General features: G+C 40.3%; 2 protein-coding genes across 7 annotated transcripts; one reads left to right on the top strand and one right to left on the bottom strand.

Annotated features, from left to right (window-relative positions):
- Window positions 1–1,270: 1,270 nt before the first annotated feature.
- Window positions 1,271–17,247, bottom strand: wdr93 (WD repeat domain 93). 6 transcript variants are annotated; one of them, XM_029461661.1, is made up of 17 exons: window positions 17,159–17,247; window positions 13,002–13,113; window positions 12,377–12,578; window positions 12,130–12,194; window positions 11,838–11,916; window positions 11,649–11,734; window positions 11,182–11,266; window positions 10,763–10,913; window positions 10,219–10,289; window positions 10,009–10,095; window positions 9,766–9,897; window positions 9,347–9,554; window positions 9,192–9,252; window positions 8,925–9,072; window positions 8,628–8,796; window positions 8,362–8,484; window positions 1,271–1,986 (listed from the first exon to the last, which is right to left on the bottom strand). In XM_029461661.1, the coding sequence occupies exons 1-16, from the start codon at window positions 17,200–17,202 to the stop codon at window positions 8,388–8,390; spliced, it is 1,797 nt and encodes a 598-aa protein (XP_029317521.1). In that variant the 5' UTR covers window positions 17,203–17,247; the 3' UTR covers window positions 1,271–1,986; window positions 8,362–8,387. The 6 variants fall into 6 exon arrangements, with proteins under 6 accessions (XP_029317521.1, XP_029317475.1, XP_029317485.1 ...); XM_029461615.1 differs by lacking the exons at window positions 1,271–1,986; window positions 8,362–8,484 and adding an exon at window positions 11,497–11,532 and having other exon boundaries at window positions 8,668–8,796; window positions 8,925–9,082; XM_029461625.1 differs by lacking the exons at window positions 1,271–1,986; window positions 8,362–8,484 and adding an exon at window positions 11,497–11,532 and having other exon boundaries at window positions 8,668–8,796; window positions 8,925–9,082; window positions 10,009–10,092.
- Window positions 1,898–6,264, top strand: LOC115028162 (putative gonadotropin-releasing hormone II receptor). The gene is given in 6 exon segments (XM_029461675.1): window positions 1,898–2,094; window positions 3,699–4,386; window positions 4,720–4,924; window positions 5,609–5,664; window positions 5,666–6,064; window positions 6,066–6,264. Coding segments are annotated over 5 exon segments (1,281 nt in total). The 5' UTR covers window positions 1,898–2,094; window positions 3,699–3,837; the 3' UTR covers window positions 6,138–6,264.
- Window positions 17,248–17,587: the final 340 nt, after the last annotated feature.

Raw genomic sequence — 17,587 nt, 5'->3', positions numbered from 1 at the left:
TCAAACCATAATACGAGACACAGGAGATCATTTATCAGCCTTGCTAGGCCACACAATGTCCGCTCACTCTGTTTCAATTTCAATGTTTCAATACGTTAAGCACCATAATGGACCTTTGATTGATTGAAGTTTGGATTATTATGGAAGATATAAACTTTATTTTAAACTCACAGGATGAAGGCATGGTGAAGACGAGCCGCCTCGCTGTCATTGTCCTGCATTAGAGAAGAGCACAGAGGACTATGGGTCAGCAGTACGGAGAAGAAAATAAGTATTAAGTATGTTTAATACTTTTTAAAATAATATAAAACCTCTGTGATGCAAAACGTCCTGCAGTCATTGCTTTCAATATTTGGGTTAGTCGTACAGTACATCAGCTGTTCTACACTATGCATTGGATACGATATGAAATATCCATAAATGATGTCACTCAGTCAGCGTCAGTTTACAGAAACAGGGTCCTTTGAGGACAAAGGGAACAACTTCTGTAGAGTTTGTACTGATGACAGTGAGTTTCAGCTTCTTCCTTCAGGACGGAGGTTGTCCCCAGATGTGGAACCAAACGGGATAAAAACAGTTTCTTTCCAGCAGCCATGACTCAGGCGAACAAGTCGTAGCAACCTTGCACAGATGCTATAGAAGCAATGCCTATTTATTTATTAAATTATTCATATTTATTCTAGTGGTTTGAGTGTTTATTGGAGCCTGGGGTGCTTCTGTCTGTTCTCTCTGTTGTTTGTAAAAATGTGTGTCACGATAGATACCTCGTCTTTCTACTGCAAACCAAATCTACCTACGGGTACAAATAAAGTAACCTTATTTATTAAATCTCTGTATTTTATCTAACAAAGTAAATGTCTGCCAGTGGAACACCTTTTGTAAACAAATGTCAGACCCACGTCTGAAATCCTAATTAATTCCTTCCTTGCTTAATTGAATGTTTACCACTAGGCATATAATAGAGATCACTCAGCAGTGTGTTTGTCCAATAGCCATCACGGCTGCCCTTTCTACTGTCTGTTCCAAGAATAAACCAGTTTGGAGGCGTAGCACCACTGACTGCGTTACATGATGAATTCACTATTGCACACTGGAATGAAACAGGCGGCCAGATCGAGTGAGAGAGTGCAAAAACACATCATAATAGACTAATACATAATATCAAGTGAGTTTAGACATTTATTTAAGGTTAAGTAAGGTTATTCTTTGAAATATGTCCCAAACTGTGTCCCAAATGACCAAACATGCTGTCTTAAAGCTGTCTGAGCCATGCTTTGTAAAGACACCACAAAGCAGCCACCTTTAGGAATTCAGAAATGTTACAAGAAAGAGAATAAGCATATTTCACACACTGTGAAACTATTCTATTGAAGACATTCAGGAGTAGGACTTCAAATGAGAAGCTTCAACCAACTACTACACCCAACTGTGGACAATCATGTGGACAGGTGTGTCACTTGGGTCTTGCCTCATGACCAGGTTTCTAAGTACTGCACTAATCAAATGCTCATTTGTGATGATGAGAATTAGCTTAGCTGTAACTTAAAAGTACAACGATTCTCTATATTCTTCATATTCAGCTGACAGACTTGAGTCTTCTTGCTGTTTGCAGACGTGGTCAAAGAGAATATTGTTTTTCAAGCAGTCTCACATTCCAAAATTGTGATTTCATGAGTGATATTCTTTCCACGAGGGTCTCTTTTTACCACTTATGTCTTTCTGGCATTTACTTACATGATTGCTGTTTGTTCTTCTTGTGGAGATCATACATTTGTATTTATCTTTCTTTTCTAACTAATATTTCAGTCATATGGAGTTGAGGTCAGACCACACCCCGGGTTGTCTGTTGCAGGGCTCTGATTGGTAGGCTATATGGATAAAGGTGGCGCGCCTGGAAATGCGCACTGGACGCACGGATCGCAGAGGAGCTGGACGGCTCCAGGAGGTGTCGGTGAACAGGTGCCTTGCGAAACTTACAGCTGCAGCCTATGACAAACACAAAGGGGCATTACCAGGCTTCCGTCCTGCTGTGATTTGTAAATAGTTAGGGTCCCAGAAGTGCTCAAAGGGGCTTTCTCTCCGCTGCACATGAACGTAAGTTAGATTTCTTTTTGTTGTTGCATGTTAAGATTCAGATAGGAGACATGATACTGAATATATATTACAGCTTTAATGTGTTCTGGGGCTACACGTGCACTCAGTGTCAAATGTGGGAATAATGATCATTAAATAAAAAGAAAACGCGTATACATCCATCTGTGGAGCCAGTTTCAAACTGCAGGGATGCTCAGTGTGATCTGGCTTTAAAAGGTTTATGTGAGGCTCCTTCTGTCTTAATATTCCTGACATGTGAATGTCTGAGTGCAGTTATCTATTTTAAAAATAATAATGCGAGATTCATTATTAAGAGAAAATGTTGGGTTTCGTCAAATAATGAATTTTTGCTTATATTCACCTCGATTAAAATAGGAAAGAGAGAGAGAGAGGCTGTGTAAGTGGTGCGTGCGTGTCCGTAATTGTGCTTAAATGGACCGTGCTCTGCATATCAGATTTAATTCGGGTACATGGACAATATTTGCATCATGTTGTGTGTCATCTTGTCTGCCAACATGCCATTCATTGAACACAACCAAGGCCGGACATCACAGGTCACTGCTGTGTATTTGTTTATTCATTTATGATCTGAAAAAGGTCTTAAGGTTTATTGTTTTCTGTAAGTAGGAATCCCCTGAAACACTTGGTGTGGTTTCGTATTCACAGCACGTCAGTGATGCAGCTGTGCAGCTCCACAGGTGCAGGTGTGCAACACTAACCTGACAACACAGCGGCTGCCAAGCTCTCATTAAATGCACCGGGACACTGAGAGCCCAGTGGACTGATTCATTTAAAATCAAACCCTTCATTCATTTTGTTCTTGTTGCAGTTTTGGCTCAAACAACAAAGATTTCATACACGGTGATCCCAACAAATTGTTCAAATATAATAATCTTTATTTATTACATCCATTATTAAATCCAGAAAATACGTTTTGGTAACACTTTCTATGTCCATGTCTATAGCACATTATAAACATACTTATAATGTGTTATAATCTGCTCACATCACCGTATGGTAGTTATAACGCTCGTACATATTCACAATGTGTCATAACAATAAGATGAAGCATTTATAATGACTTATAAGATCAAGTATCATAATACTTAATAACTGCTGCTTCATTACTTTATGATATTTGTATTACATAAAACATTGCAAATTAATTTTCACTCGTAACTTATAATCACATTATAAAAATAACTATGGGAAGTATAATACACTATGATCCCTGCAAACAGAAATGTCAGAAGTAGTTTGATAGACCTTATAAAATGCTTTATAAAGTTTAGATCTTTCCTGTTCCCACGGTGTTCCGATAACTCATGAATTCTGAACAGTATTTGCCATTTGTAAATTTAGTTTGCATATTAAAACGACGACATGCACGAGGAAAAAATTGGACGTGTGAAGACGTTCATGAGCTAAATGTCGTGTATTCATGCTTCTACGTTCGCACAGTTCATCTGTCCACTTCACTGATTTGCAATATATATATATATATATATATATATATATATATATATATATTCATATTCATATCACTTCCTCTTGATGACATGCATTATTCATTCATGGGTTTTTTGTGTTTCTTGGTAAAACAGATATATTTGGAAGACCTTTGCCCACTCCCTGACCCGTGACTTCTCCATCTTGTTTGCCTCTTCTTGCTTCACTCTCATTACCAGCACTGATCTTCATGGTGGATGAGCAGGATGTGGCTTCCTCTGCCAGCATCAGAAAATGAACGCCACTCTGTGTGACTCTGCAGCGACCATGTTTCACCTGACAACAGACCACCAGCTGAACGCTAGCTACAACTGCTCCTCGCCCTCCTCCAATTGGACAGTGGGGGGCGATGCCTTGCAGCTGCCCACGTTCACCACAGCAGCCAAAGTCAGAGTGATTTTCACGTGCATTCTCTGCGGCATATCGGCCTTTTGCAACCTGGCTTTGCTGTGGGCGGCTCACAGCGACGGGAAACGCAAATCCCATGTCAGGGTGCTGATAATCAATCTGACGGTGGCTGATCTGCTGGTGACCTTCATCGTGATGCCTGTGGACGCCGTGTGGAACATCACAGTCCAGTGGCTTGCTGGGGACTTTGCCTGCAGGCTTCTGATGTTTCTTAAGCTGCAGGCGATGTACTCATGCGCCTTTGTCACCGTGGTGATCAGTCTGGATAGGCAGTCAGCCATCCTCAACCCCCTGGCTATCACTAAAGCCAGAAAGAGAAACCGAGTAATGCTGACTGTGGCGTGGGGCATGAGTGTTATGCTGTCAGTCCCTCAGGTAAGACCAGGTGTCCCAGCTGACAACACGAGCCACTGGTTCATTAGATCAGGCAACACACAGGTTTTTATTAAAGCTTGAGTGAGTAACATCGGAGAAGACAGCAAGAGTAAGCGAGAGTTTCTAAATGTCCAACTGAAAAGCATTTGATTTATTGATTGCTGTAAAGAGAAAACATTTTTTTAAGTACATCAACCTGCCCTGTGTAGCTCTTGCAGGCCGCGTGCTACATTTAATGTCCTGAGACCGTCTAGAATAGAAAGTTCTAACTGCATGATGACATCCACCGTACACATTGGAGTAGCCATGATTGTTGTTCCTTTCCCTCCTCAGATGTTCCTTTTTCACAACGTGACCATCATCCACCCCGAGGACTTCACTCAGTGTACCACACGTGGAAGTTTTGCCGCTCACTGGCATGAAACGGCGTACAACATGTTCACTTTCTGCTGCCTGTTCCTGCTGCCTCTGGTCATCATGATCACCTGCTACACCAGGATCTTCTGTGAGATCTCCAAACGACTGAAAAGCGACAACGGTGAGTTCAAATGTAGCCCTGATGATCCGGTTACTTCAGTGATTAGCTGTTATATAACATAACGGCTGCTGCTGCGCTTTGTTTGACCCTTTTAGTAAAAGTGCATTAACACAAACTGGGCTGTTTATTAGGTGATTTAATGCTTTTTACTCGAAAGAGCCGAAGAGCTTAAGAGTGTGTGACTGGGATCACAACCAGCATTGAAAGATTACATTAATCAATCTCTTCCCAGTCCTGGGTTCTGTTCTGCCAAGGTAGCACAACGATATGAGGCTAAAGTAATCCTGTTAATATAATCCATTTGGGTCTTTCAAAGCAGTTTGAGGATTGAATTTGAAATCCTGGATGAAGTTATTTTAACAGTGCGCTCTTATTTTGAAATAAAGGGAACCAGTGAACAGTTGAAAGCATTTATATGACAGCATGCCTGGTGGGGGTTCTCCCTGTGGACTATCAAACCTTACATTTAAACCTCAATTTTCAGGAAAGTAAGTTAATCATTCAATATATTTTATTGTTATTTAGTGATAAATATCGATTTTATTGTCAATTTAAATGTCCTATGTTCTGGCTCATTGGTCTTTTTAATAGTTACAATCTTATAGCGGAGTTTATGCCTTTGGTTTGTAAACATTTATTTATTTTAATTTAATTTAGTTATTTTATCATCTGTTCTGCTCCCAGTGCCCTCCAATGAAGTGCATTTGCGGTGTTCGAAGAATAACATCCCCAGAGCCCGGCATGAGAACTCTTAAAATGAGTATTGTGATCGTCTCGTCTTTCATTGTCTGCTGGACGCCGTACTACCTGCTGGGCCTGTGGTACTGGTTCTTCCCCAACGACCTGGAGGGGAAGGTCTCCCACTCGCTGAGCCACATCCTGTTCATCTTTGGGCTCGTCAACGCCTGCCTGGACCCGCTCATCTACGGCCTGTTCACCATTCACTTCCGAAAGGGGCTCCGGAGGTTTTATTGCAAAGCCAAAACGGCGTCCGACAAGGAGAACAACACGGTTCTAACTGGATCTTTCCCTTGCGCCGCCAACTCTTTGCCACTGGAAAGAGCGGCGAGCCCCGTCAGCCAGGAGAGGTTCATGTTGTGCAGCGATGACCACAGCAAAGCTGAGACGATGTCGGCGAAGAAGCAGCTTTCTCACAGTAGACAATGATGCAGAGAGAGATCCAAACCAGTCCAGCCCTGAAAGCATCATATGAGGCTCTCTGACTGTCGGGTGTGTGGGCTACTGTATTCCTACTGTAACACGCTTCTGTTATAAAGGAAAGTTTAGTGCTCTGTACATTGTAACATGTGGTCATTTTGAATTAAAAGTATTCACTGGGATTTAGAGTGTGTATTGTGAGTGTGCTAATTTTCAGAAGTAAGATCCCATCACGCCGTGTGGAGAGAGGAATAATTCTCAGCTGAAATTGTAAGCACGCACATTCCTGTTGCAGAGCAACGCCATGCTAATTCTGCTTCTGCTTCTGTTATGCAAACACTTACTTATGTTTGCAGTAATGTGTAGCAGTAGAGTCCCTGAGGGGACTGCTGCTGCTTCTCAGTGATGAGTCATAGCGTCCAAATGAAAAGGCCATTTCTCCCCTTTAAGTGTGAGAAGTGTATTATTGGCAGAGATAACAAATAACTTTAAAATCCCCCTCTCTCTCTGGAAAACATTTCTTGATTTGTTCAGAACAAAGTGGAGAAAGGGAGGTTCAGGTGCAGTGACTAACCTCAACAGTGGGAGATATCATGTAATGATAGTTTATTAAAATTTAATGTCATTTTCCTAACAAACATCATTTATTTACAAATCGGAATCACTGAAAATTGCATCAGCTTGCTTCTTTCATGTCTAGAAAAAGTATTAAATCCATCTACTACGGCTACAAACTATAATAATCTTAAACTGAGATAAGAAAACATGCATTCTTTAAATATACACACATATTTCATAACTTCTTCTGTATGCATCCCTTCATGCTTTACTCTTCCTGAATGTAAAACAGCAGGATCTGGAAAATGGTCCTGATTTAAAATATGACTTAAGACAAAACAATATGTATTTAAATACAACAAAACTACTCATTTAATCGACTTCTTTTAATCGTTTCAGCATTATGTAATAAAAACAAGCTCAAAGTTCCACTTATTGGCTTCCAACAGTTCAACTGGTTGACATTTAGGTTCAGAGGCAGACTGTCACTGCCATTTGTGCTGTTTTGTTTCTACCTTAGCTTTTGCTAATGCGTGTCTATTTATGCCAGGGACAAAGCAAAAGCATAAAAAGGTTATTATTACAGTTAATTAGACGTCTCTGTGTTTGCTAGCTGTGTAACTTCTCAGTAGGGTCAAGGGGTCAAAGAATTGAATCGATTGTTTCTTTTTTCTTTCCGTTAAATGTACCAGTGGCATAAAACAAGAATATACATCTTATATAACTAACCCTACACTTCCCCAGAGCCCTGAGTGGGTATTTGTTAAGACCGTTCTGTCACAGATTACACAATTCCAATTCAAATTATTAAATTAAGCAAACTCTCTGCACCCGCTTCTGTTTTTTTTGTGTCTTCTGACATTAAAACGTGGCATATGAAACATTCAAGGACCCCAAAGGCAACTAAAATCCTGTGTGCCATGACTGAGTAGGGCCCAGTCATAATCAGCCTGGATACACTCACCCTTCTACATAAACATATCAGACATGGCCTTCCAGCGCCACAGCGAAACTATGTAATTCCTTTGTGTACAGTAAGACAAATGCAGGATCAGTGCCTCACATCTGTTTGATTTGTCTTAAAAACTAATAAAAGCTGGAGATAAGGTCGGTGTGTACGGTCACATTTGGACCCGTGACATCGTATAAAACGAGTGAGTCTTGTATGAAAGGTGCATTTACAGGCAGAGCCCCTGATTCAAGGCGCAAGAGGATCAACTGACAATAATCAAAAATAAATAATTCAGCAACTTACTGTCCCTGAATTGCATTATGATTTACCATAAATAATGGACACAGTCCTGCAGCCTTTGATCCAATTAAGATAGCGTTTAATGCTCCAGGCTTCCACGCTTTGCTTAGATTTAGTCATGGTATTGAACTCTCTCATTTGTTGCAATGTGTACTGCTCTCATTATTCAAAGCCCTGGAGAAAATATTAGATTTAATCATTTACATAGCAGCAAGTTACAACATCAGTTACTAAACGGTATAACATCTCCGGCTAATTGGAAAAATACGTCTGCCTGACATTTAAATTCATTAAAACAACATTTAAAAATCAGAACATTTCATCTATTTCACATGTCTGAAGCAGATTCAGACACACGTTTATGCTTTTCACTTACTTTATACATTTGCACTAACTGCAGCAATTTCACGTGGAACATTTACGTCTGCGGCTGCGAACATGCACATGCACAACAGTATAATAATAGTACCTCCGTGCAAAACAGATTGCCGCTCTTCATCTGCTGTGCCTCTGTTGTACCGTCACCGCACTTTCCTGTTGCTGCTTCCATGTCTGCATTATAGCTTTGAGCCTTTCATCCACAGACAGCGCTCTTCACATGAAAACATAGAAAACACAAGACAAGACGCTACTTTAACATTCAACTATTAATTGTTTGTGCTTTGTCCATGGCAGTCGGACAATTGAACACCACGTATTCAGGTTATCGTGGCATAAAGACACAAAGAGTGCAACCTTTGCTGGAGGTAGAGATTGCAGGTTTCCTCTAGAGAGACACAGCTCAGTGTGTTTTGCTGTCGTGGAGGGACTGGACTGGAAATGATATACTGCTTTATGATGTCAGGCTCTCCAAAATGGAAGATGAAAAGATTGCTTCCTCCACTGCAGCTGGGGCTCTGGTCACCTGCATAAGGGATGAAAGGCTTGAGTGAGCGTAGTTCACATCTCATCTAACCAGTGATTCCCTTATCGATGCTTTTCTCCTGCTTCGGTGCAATGTAAAAATAAAGGAATAGTTGGCTTTGGGTTTACCTTGTATGAACAGAGTCTGCTGTTTGGTGTTCACAGCATAAACAGGGCTGCAGGGAGTGGCTATCAGATGAGTTTTGGGAGGAATCAAGAAGCACACCAGGGTTTTGTTGACGACATCTTGGAGGAACATTTTTCCATTTCTTTGCACCTACAAGCATCTAGTTGAGTCAAAAACAAGAAATTATAATACTGTAAATTCTATAGAATTTCCTTTTGTATTATGATTCAAGCTTTTTTTTTTTTAATCAACAACTTCAGTGTTTCTACCAAACTCTGCAGGAATGGCACTGATGCAGTGACAGTTGGGAAGTCGCCGCTGTCTTTTGGCCTGCAGAGATAAAGAAAAGAGTGTATGGAAATGTTTTGTTTGATAAAATATGATTGCATTTCATTTGACGGGAAAAAGTTAGATCTCAGGTAACCTTTCAGTGAGCTGCACTGAGCAGGAGTGTGCCCCTCGTCCCGTGGTCACTGTAAGAATTGCTCCACTTCTGCACGACACCAAAAGACGGACTTTTTCTGCGGTAAAGTTTTGGGAATCATCAGCAGACGCAGGCCAGTAATCAACAAATTGCATCCTGAAGAAGGAACTGTCTGATGCTGACACTGAGACAACAGACAGAGGAGACCCTGAGGGGAAGATACACACACACACACACACACACACACACACACACACACACACACACACACAAGATGTTTAAATGTGGCTTTTTCTACAACATGATAATCAAGAGTTTCCGATTAAGAGAAATCTAATAAACTGTATTGTTATAGCTGAACGACACTGGGGTCACGTTTGATCACATCTTAGAGATACCTCACTATAAGGTTTGCTCACCAGACTGCCGGTCCCACACACACACCAAAGCATCATCGAGCCCAAGAGCTATGTAACGTGTGCATGGACTAACAGCAGAGCAGAGGATTTCCTTTGCATTCGGCCACAACAAATCTGGTATTAGTTCCATATCTGCTTCAAAACGAGAAAGGTCAGAACCAGAAAACGTCTGCACATTACCCTCTCTAGTAACAACGCACAACATGTTTTAAAGATGTGAGCACCGGTAGATAAATATCCTACCTGGTTTGTTCTTTGGTGCCTTTTGCAGCAAATACTGAAGAAGATTATGGCTGCCACTCCACCACACACACACAGCAACAGGACCTGCTGAGGAAAGGTCAGAGATGACATTAAAAGAAGCATTGCCTACCACTACAGGATACAATCAATAGAGATTAATTTAACTGGCAACTGCTACTGTCAAATGTACACACGCACACATACACACACCTGGCTGATACTTTGCTTTACCGTCACCAGGAAACTGACCACGAGGCAGAAGGAAGTGCTGGGTGCAACGTCTGAAAAAGGATTTATGTGATTAATATGAGACAACACGAGGGGAGGAGCGTCTGCATCGGAGTCAGGGCGTCCTAAACCTCACCAAATATTTTACAAGACTTGATGCTATTTGTATTTTCAATGTATTTATTTTAATATTCCTTCTTCTACTATTATCACTATAGTAATTTATTATTATATTATATTTCACGTTCTGTCTCTTTCTCTATTTATTCATTATTATGTACTGTCACGCAATAAAGGGTGGGACGGGGAGGTGGGTCGGGGATGGTAAAGGGCACCATTGATTGTCATGTCATTTTATTGTCATCCTGTTGTTTTGCACAAAATAATAAAAAGATTACAAAAAAAAGGCCAAAAAATATTTTTTGCAAAGACTTCATTCAAAGACCGTGTAAGTAAATCTACACCAGATCTATCGCAGCAGCTCAGCTGTTCATGACTGATTGTATTTCTGGAAACCTTTCTGTACCTTGCATTTGTTTCCTTTGTTTTTCCTGCATCTCTCTCAAAACACTGTTCCTGCCATCGACAACTGCTGCTGGTGTGTACGTCCAGAGCCAAACAGTGTGCAACAAAGTCTGACATTTGCAACGCCTCAAGGGGACCATCCAATGCTGTCCCTGCAAAACAGCAGGAACATGCTGGGATATGGATTCTTAACTGGAATGTGTCCTCATGCTTATTAGTTAACTTATTTTTGTAACAGAAATAATTGTTACTTCAGTCATTAAAACTAAATAAACTGAATATAATCACACACACACACACACACACACACAGACACACACACACACACACCACACACACACAATGGATTTCTGTTCTGTTGTTATTCTACAATGACTGTTTTATAGTTGTAATACATTGCTCTTCTAAATACAATTATACCTGCTGGTTTTTTGGGTGGCTTGATTTTAATCACCACTTTAACTGGAGACCATTTCACGTCCACATCGACAGATGAGTTTAGACCCTGAGGATTAAAAAAAACATTCCAATTGCCTGAAAGTTGTTTCTGAACTTGTAATTCAATGACATATATCAGCATGTGGCAGCAGTTAAACTGGCCTATAGTCTAATTACAGAAAGGAACGTTAATCAGCAGCCTCTCTGGATTGCGTTTCAAGGTTAGCACTCTTCCTCAGGCAGCATTGAGTCCAAGCCTTTTCCTGTATTTGTGCACATATTTGAGCATTTTCTCACCTTTTTAGATTCAACTGCTCCCCTCCTTTTTTCTTTCTGTGCAGTTACAACAAATGACTTGAATAAAAAAACTTAACTAACACCAAATTAAATTCATGTCTAAAACACAATCATGTTCAAGCCAGACTACCAATCCAATGTCAGTACAATACCTGAGTTTGTGATTGTGCCATCTCCAACTCTTTCAGCCATGCTTCTGAGGGGAAGTGATAGACCTCGAGCCAAACAGCACGGTTACCTGATAGAAATGTGACAAGCATGCGATTCAATATGTGAAAGTGAGGTTAATAATTAGATCATATAATAAAACTGTCTCAACAGGAAGTAAAGGGCTTACTTACAGCTGATTGACGCAGCTCCATAATCTCCCCCTTCAGACACTTCAAATGTCAAGCAAATTCTCCTTTTGTTGATGTTTTCCTGATATCGAAAGAGTTATTTAATAAAGAAATTGTATTATAAAAAGAATTACATTCATTCAAAAATGATAAGTATATTCCTAGAAATATACACATTTAGCAAAACTATCACATAAAACAGCGTGATACTTCCTCAATGTACCCTTATCAACGACACTTAAACACTTGTGGTGGTGGTGGTGGTAAGATAGGGTATATCTAAATCAATACGCACCATGGTGTTAATAACACTGAGGAGGTGAATGCCTTCACACTGATATGCAAAGACTCTGGCAACACCTGCAGTGGAAGGTGTCAGCCGTTAGTACTGACTCTCTTTCCTCTTACTCACAGGTGTTATTGTCTCAGTCTAGTAATAATTAACGACTTCAGCATCAAGCTAGAGCATTTTAGGTGTAGAAATAAATAACTATGTACACATGTTTTATGCAGGGGAGGGATGCGAGAGGCGTACCACCCACCCATATCATCAACTGTGCAGAGCAGGTAGACTTTCTCAGCCATTCTGGTCATTTGAATCGAAGTAATTTCGAGTCCTTCCTGCAGCCACTCTGCAGCACAGATCAGAGAAGATGCACACCACACAGACAAGCCCTGGGAGTGACCCAGGCTGAGGTACCTGCCGTCTTCCGAGCACGCCAGGCAGCTGGTGCTCTCTGGAAGCTGACAGATACGTCACAACAGAGAAAACAATTATTCCCACATTTCCTTCCTTCACACTGATCTGATCTTTTTATTCAGTAACCTGTTTCTTTTTGAAGTCTGTATATTGGATTTGGATGGACAGGTAGTGTGTTAATAGAGTGTGTATGACAATGGCAGCACTCTGTGTTAAGCATAGAGGCAGGATAAAGTAATGTCGACTTAAAACAACGCACAATGTTTAATATATATATATATATATATTCAGGAACTAGAAGAAACAAACAGAACAAGAAATAGCCTTGGCAACAACAGTATTGGACTAGGGTTAACAATAATACACAGTTTAGGAAGGTTTTTTGCCAGATGGTTTGTCTAGTGTGTGAAGTTTACCAAGAATTAATTTCCACAAATAACCAAATAACTTAAAGTGTCCATCTTTACCCGTGTTGCACCGGACAGTTCCAGTGTAGGGGTTTTCTTTCTGGATGTTTCTGCTTTGCAAGCTGCTTCCATATCTGAATCTGGGGTAACTTTTCTAGTGTTCACGGACATCCTATGAGCAGAAACATGTTTCATTTTAGACAAAAGGTATTTTGTTTTTTTCTGTAGCGTGATGAATTTGATGCTACATTACAATAGGTGGGTTAAGAGGAGCGTTATCATTAATACTGTCTTTATTGTCATTTTGCTGAATAAGAGTAAACACCACTTGTACCGCCCTCCTGGTCCGTATTCTGAATTTCTATCTGAATTCTCAGAATTTTTATCAAGTTTAGTCCTTAAAACAGATAAAGTAATTATTGTAGGTGACTTTAATATTCATATGGATGTTGATAGTGAGCCTTAATAATGCGTTTATCTCAATATTAGATTCAATTGGGTTCAGTCAGAATGTACATGAACCAACTCACTGTTTAAACCACACTCTGGACCTTGTTCTGGGATATGGTGTTGAAATTGAAAGTTTATCAGTGTGTCCACATAATCCTCTTTTATCAGAACATTTTTTAATAACTTTTGAAGTCCTGTTACTGGACTACAAGCCAGCTAATATCCTACGCTCGATGTTTATCTGAAAGTGCTGTGACTAAATTTAAGGAAGTGATTCCATCAGCACTTAATTCAATACCAGGACTCAATATCAATATAATGGAGGACTCCAATGCTAACTTTAGCCCCTCCCACATTAATCATCTTGTTGATAGCACTGCAGCCTCACTGCGAATAACACTCGACTCTGTCGCTCCTCTTAAGAAGAAGGTCATAAAACATAAAAAGAAAGCTTCATGGCTTCATTTACAAATCCGCAAACTAAAACAAAAGTCCAGAAATCTTGAAAGTAAATGGTGTTTCACTAAATTGGAAGAATCTCGTTTAGTCTGGTTAGATCATCTTAAAACGTATAAGAAGGCTCTCCGTAATGCAGAGCAGCTTATTACTCTTCCTTAATAGAAGAAAATAAGAACAACCCCAGGTTTCTCTTCAGCACTGTAGCCAGGCTGACCGAGAGCCACAGCTCTACAGAGCCTTCTGTTCCTATATCTCTCAGTAGTGACGACTTCATGAGCTTCTTTAACCATAAAATTATAATTATTAGAGACAAAATTAATCTCCTCCTGCCCTCAATTGGTAATGACTTAACTTCAACTTCCGCAATTTTAAAAACATCTGTAACTCCTGAAATATATCTAGACTGTTTTACTCCAATCAACCTTAACCAAGAACTTCAACAATCTCATCGTCTAAGCATCAACCTGTCTTTTAGACCCGATTCCAACTAAACTGTTTAAAGAAGTTTTACCCTTAATTAACACCTCGTTATTAAATATGATCAACCTGTCTCTATTATCTGGCTACGTACCACAATCCTTTAAAGTAGCTGTAATAAAACCACTTCTTAATAAGCCTAGTCTTGATCCAGAGGTTTTAGCCAACTATAGGCCGATATCTAACCTTCCCTTTCTCGCTAAGATCCTTGAGAAAGCAGTTGCAAAACAGTTATGTGATTTTTTACATAATAATAGTTTATTTGAGGTTTTTCAATCTGGATTTAGAGTTCTAGAGTTTTAGAGTGGCTTAGACTGCCGGGGGACACCTCCCTGCTCTCCTCCTTCTCTTTCTCTCTCCTCCCCTCCCTCTCTTCTTCTCCCTCTCTATCTGTATGCATTTATGTAAATGTATGTTACTAACTCATTATCCGGGGCATCATCCCCAGAGTTTCTGTCTCTCATGTGGCAGGTTGCCACTGATAACGTTCAGGGAGTCTAAGGACAGAGGGTCTGAGGACAGAGGGTCTGAGGACAGAGGGTCTGAGGACAGAGAGTCTAAGGACAGGGGGTCTAAGAACAGAGGGTCTAAAGACAGAGGGTCTGAGGACAGAGGGTCTAAGGACAGAGAGTCTAAGGACAGAGGGTCTAAGAACAGAGGGTCTAAAGACAGAGGGTCTAAGGACAGAGGGTCTAAGGACAGAGGGTCTGAAGACAGAGAGTCTAAGGACAGAGGGTCTGAGGACAGAGGGTCTGAGGACAGAGGGTCTAAAGACAGAGGGTCTAAGGACAGAGGGTCTAAGGACAGAGGGTCTGAGGACAGAGGGTCTGAGGACAGAGGGTCTAAAGACAGAGGGTCTAAGGACAGAGGGTCTGAGTACAGAGGGTCTAAAGACAGAGGGTCTAAGGACAGAGGGTCTAAGGACAGAGGGTCTTAGAACAGAGGGTCTAAAGACAGAGGGTCTAAGGACAGAGGGTCTGAAGACAGAGGGTGTAAGGACAGAGGGTCTAAGGACAGAGGGTCTAAGGACAGAGGGTCTGATGACAGAGGGTCTGAGGACAGAGGGTCTGAGGACAGAGGGTCTAAGGACAGAGGGTCTGAAGACAGGGTCTAAGGACAGAGGGTCTGAGGACAGAGGGTCTAAGGACAGAGGGTCTAAGGACAGAGGGTCTGAGGACAGAGGGTCTAAAGACAGAGGGTCTAAGGACAGAGGGTCTAAGGACAGAGGGTCTGAGGACAGAGGGTCTGAGGACAGAGGGTCTAAAGACAGAGGGTCTAAGGACAGAGGGTCTGAGTACAGAGGGTCTAAAGACAGAGGGTCTAAGGACAGAGGGTCTAAGGACAGAGGGTCTTAGAACAGAGGGTCTAAAGACAGAGGGTCTAAGGACAGAGGGTCTGAAGACAGAGGGTGTAAGGACAGAGGGTCTAAGGACAGAGGGTCTAAGGACAGAGGGTCTGATGACAGAGGGTCTAAGGACAGAGGGTCTGAGGACAGAGGGTCTGAGGACAGAGGGTCTAAGGACAGAGGGTCTGAAGACAGAGGGTCTAAGGACAGAGGGTCTAAGGACAGAGGGGTCTGAGGACAGAGGGTCTAAGGACAGAGGGTCTAAGGACAGAGGGTGTCGTAACCTGTACAGTCTGTAAAGCACACTGAGACAAATGTATAATTTGTGATATTGGGCTATATAAATACATTTGATTTGATTTGATTTACTTTGAGTTAAGTAAAGGATCAGTTCCACATGGTAAAAATACCTCATCACAAGTAGAGGTTTAGCTTTTGGCTATTACCACCAAAATGCACCTACAGTATACATAATTTCCCCTTTAAGAGTGTTACATCATATATTGGATTAGTACTGATGCATATTAGACAGGATTCATTTTGATGTTAAAGCTGTGCTCATTCTAACTACTTTGTATTCTGTTGTGTAGACTTTCTACGGTGATCAAATGTTTTTTAAAGTGTGAATCTACTTAGTAATTAGTTGCTAACTGAATGTAGTGAAGTTAAACAGTACAACATTTGGTAGTGAAGTAAAAACAGAGTAGCATGAAATAGAAATACTAAAGTAAAGTACACTAAAACTGTAAATAACTGTACAAAAAGTACTTGACTAAAAGTACTCAGTTACAACCATTGTTGTGGTGGAAGAAGTACTTCAGTAAAAGTAATAATACTACAGTGTAGAAATACAAGCATTCACATTTAGACGTATTAGCATTAAAATATACTTAAAGTACCAAAAGTAAAAGTAGGACTCATTACTTAATTTCTTAATATACTGCTGGGTAGTTTAATTTATATTAATTAATACATCATGAGTTATTCATTGATTATATTTTCTATTGTTCATCTGAATCTGCAATGAATGCTAACTAAAGTTATTAATTAAAATATAGTGGAGTAAAAAGCAATACCTCTGAGCTGTAGTAGAGTAGAAGTAGGCCTGTGAAGTAGATTAGCTTAAAAAGGATGTAAAGTAAAGTAGCCTACAAGTATCTCAAAAGTGTAATTGACTACTTTGTGACTTTCCAGCACTGGTAAACAAAGCTTTAGCATATAAAGTGTGACTCATGTGGGCTGGCACAGATACACTCACAATAAATAACGTTACCTGTAGCTACTGGTTAAGAATGAGACCTGTTAGCTTATTCGCTAATTTAGCTAACAAAACGTAAAGCTATAGCTAACTCTAACTCTAAAACCACAACAGCTACAGTGAAAGAGGAGAACGGAACTCATAGTAACATTTGGTTAGCTGTGAATTAAAACAAATACATCACCAGGAAATGTCCTTTCATGTCACATCATAAACCAGCGGTTTTACCTTAATTTGTCCTTTAAGTTTAATAAGTGTATCACGGTCGTCATGACAACCGTTGCCAACGGTTGCCACTTTACCGTAAAGTAGATCAATTTAAAACCGTGTTAGTGCCGTAAAACGTTACATTTTACGGTCACTTTTGAGAGCACGGTGTTAAGTGTTTCACATAATCTTGTTTGTTACGGTTACGGCTTTGTTTTGTCATTTTACAACCTTTGAAATTCAATCAATAGTGAGAAATGGCATAAGCTTGTGTTTTTTATTATTATTATTATTATTATTATTATTATTATTATTATTATTATAATAGTGTAGGCCCTAAATACAGTAGCCTACATAACACAGAGCTGAATTGAACATATGATTACATTAGCTGATGTCTTTGAATTTGTTCTGTAGTTATTTCTGTGTTTGTGTTGTATTTTGTTGCTT

The sequence above is a fragment of the Cottoperca gobio genome, chromosome 3 (assembly GCF_900634415.1).
Source record: "Cottoperca gobio chromosome 3, fCotGob3.1, whole genome shotgun sequence".
Classification (NCBI taxonomy): domain Eukaryota; kingdom Metazoa; phylum Chordata; class Actinopteri; order Perciformes; family Bovichtidae; genus Cottoperca; species Cottoperca gobio.
The sequence above is the reverse complement of the archived record's forward strand: the minus strand, read 5'-3'. Positions and strand labels throughout refer to the sequence as shown.

Bases quoted from the DNA above. Each gene is read 5' to 3' on its own strand.
- wdr93 (XM_029461661.1), bottom strand. From the start codon at position 17,202: ATGACGACCGTGATACACTTATTAAACTTAAAGGACAAATTAAG. The intron at 10,914-11,181 runs GTATAATTGTAT...GCTGTTTTGCAG, and splicing joins GCCACCCAAAAAACCAGCAG to GGACAGCATTGGATGGTCCC. The intron at 9,073-9,191 runs GTAGAAACACTG...AGATGCTTGTAG, and splicing joins TGCCATTCCTGCAGAGTTTG to GTGCAAAGAAATGGAAAAAT.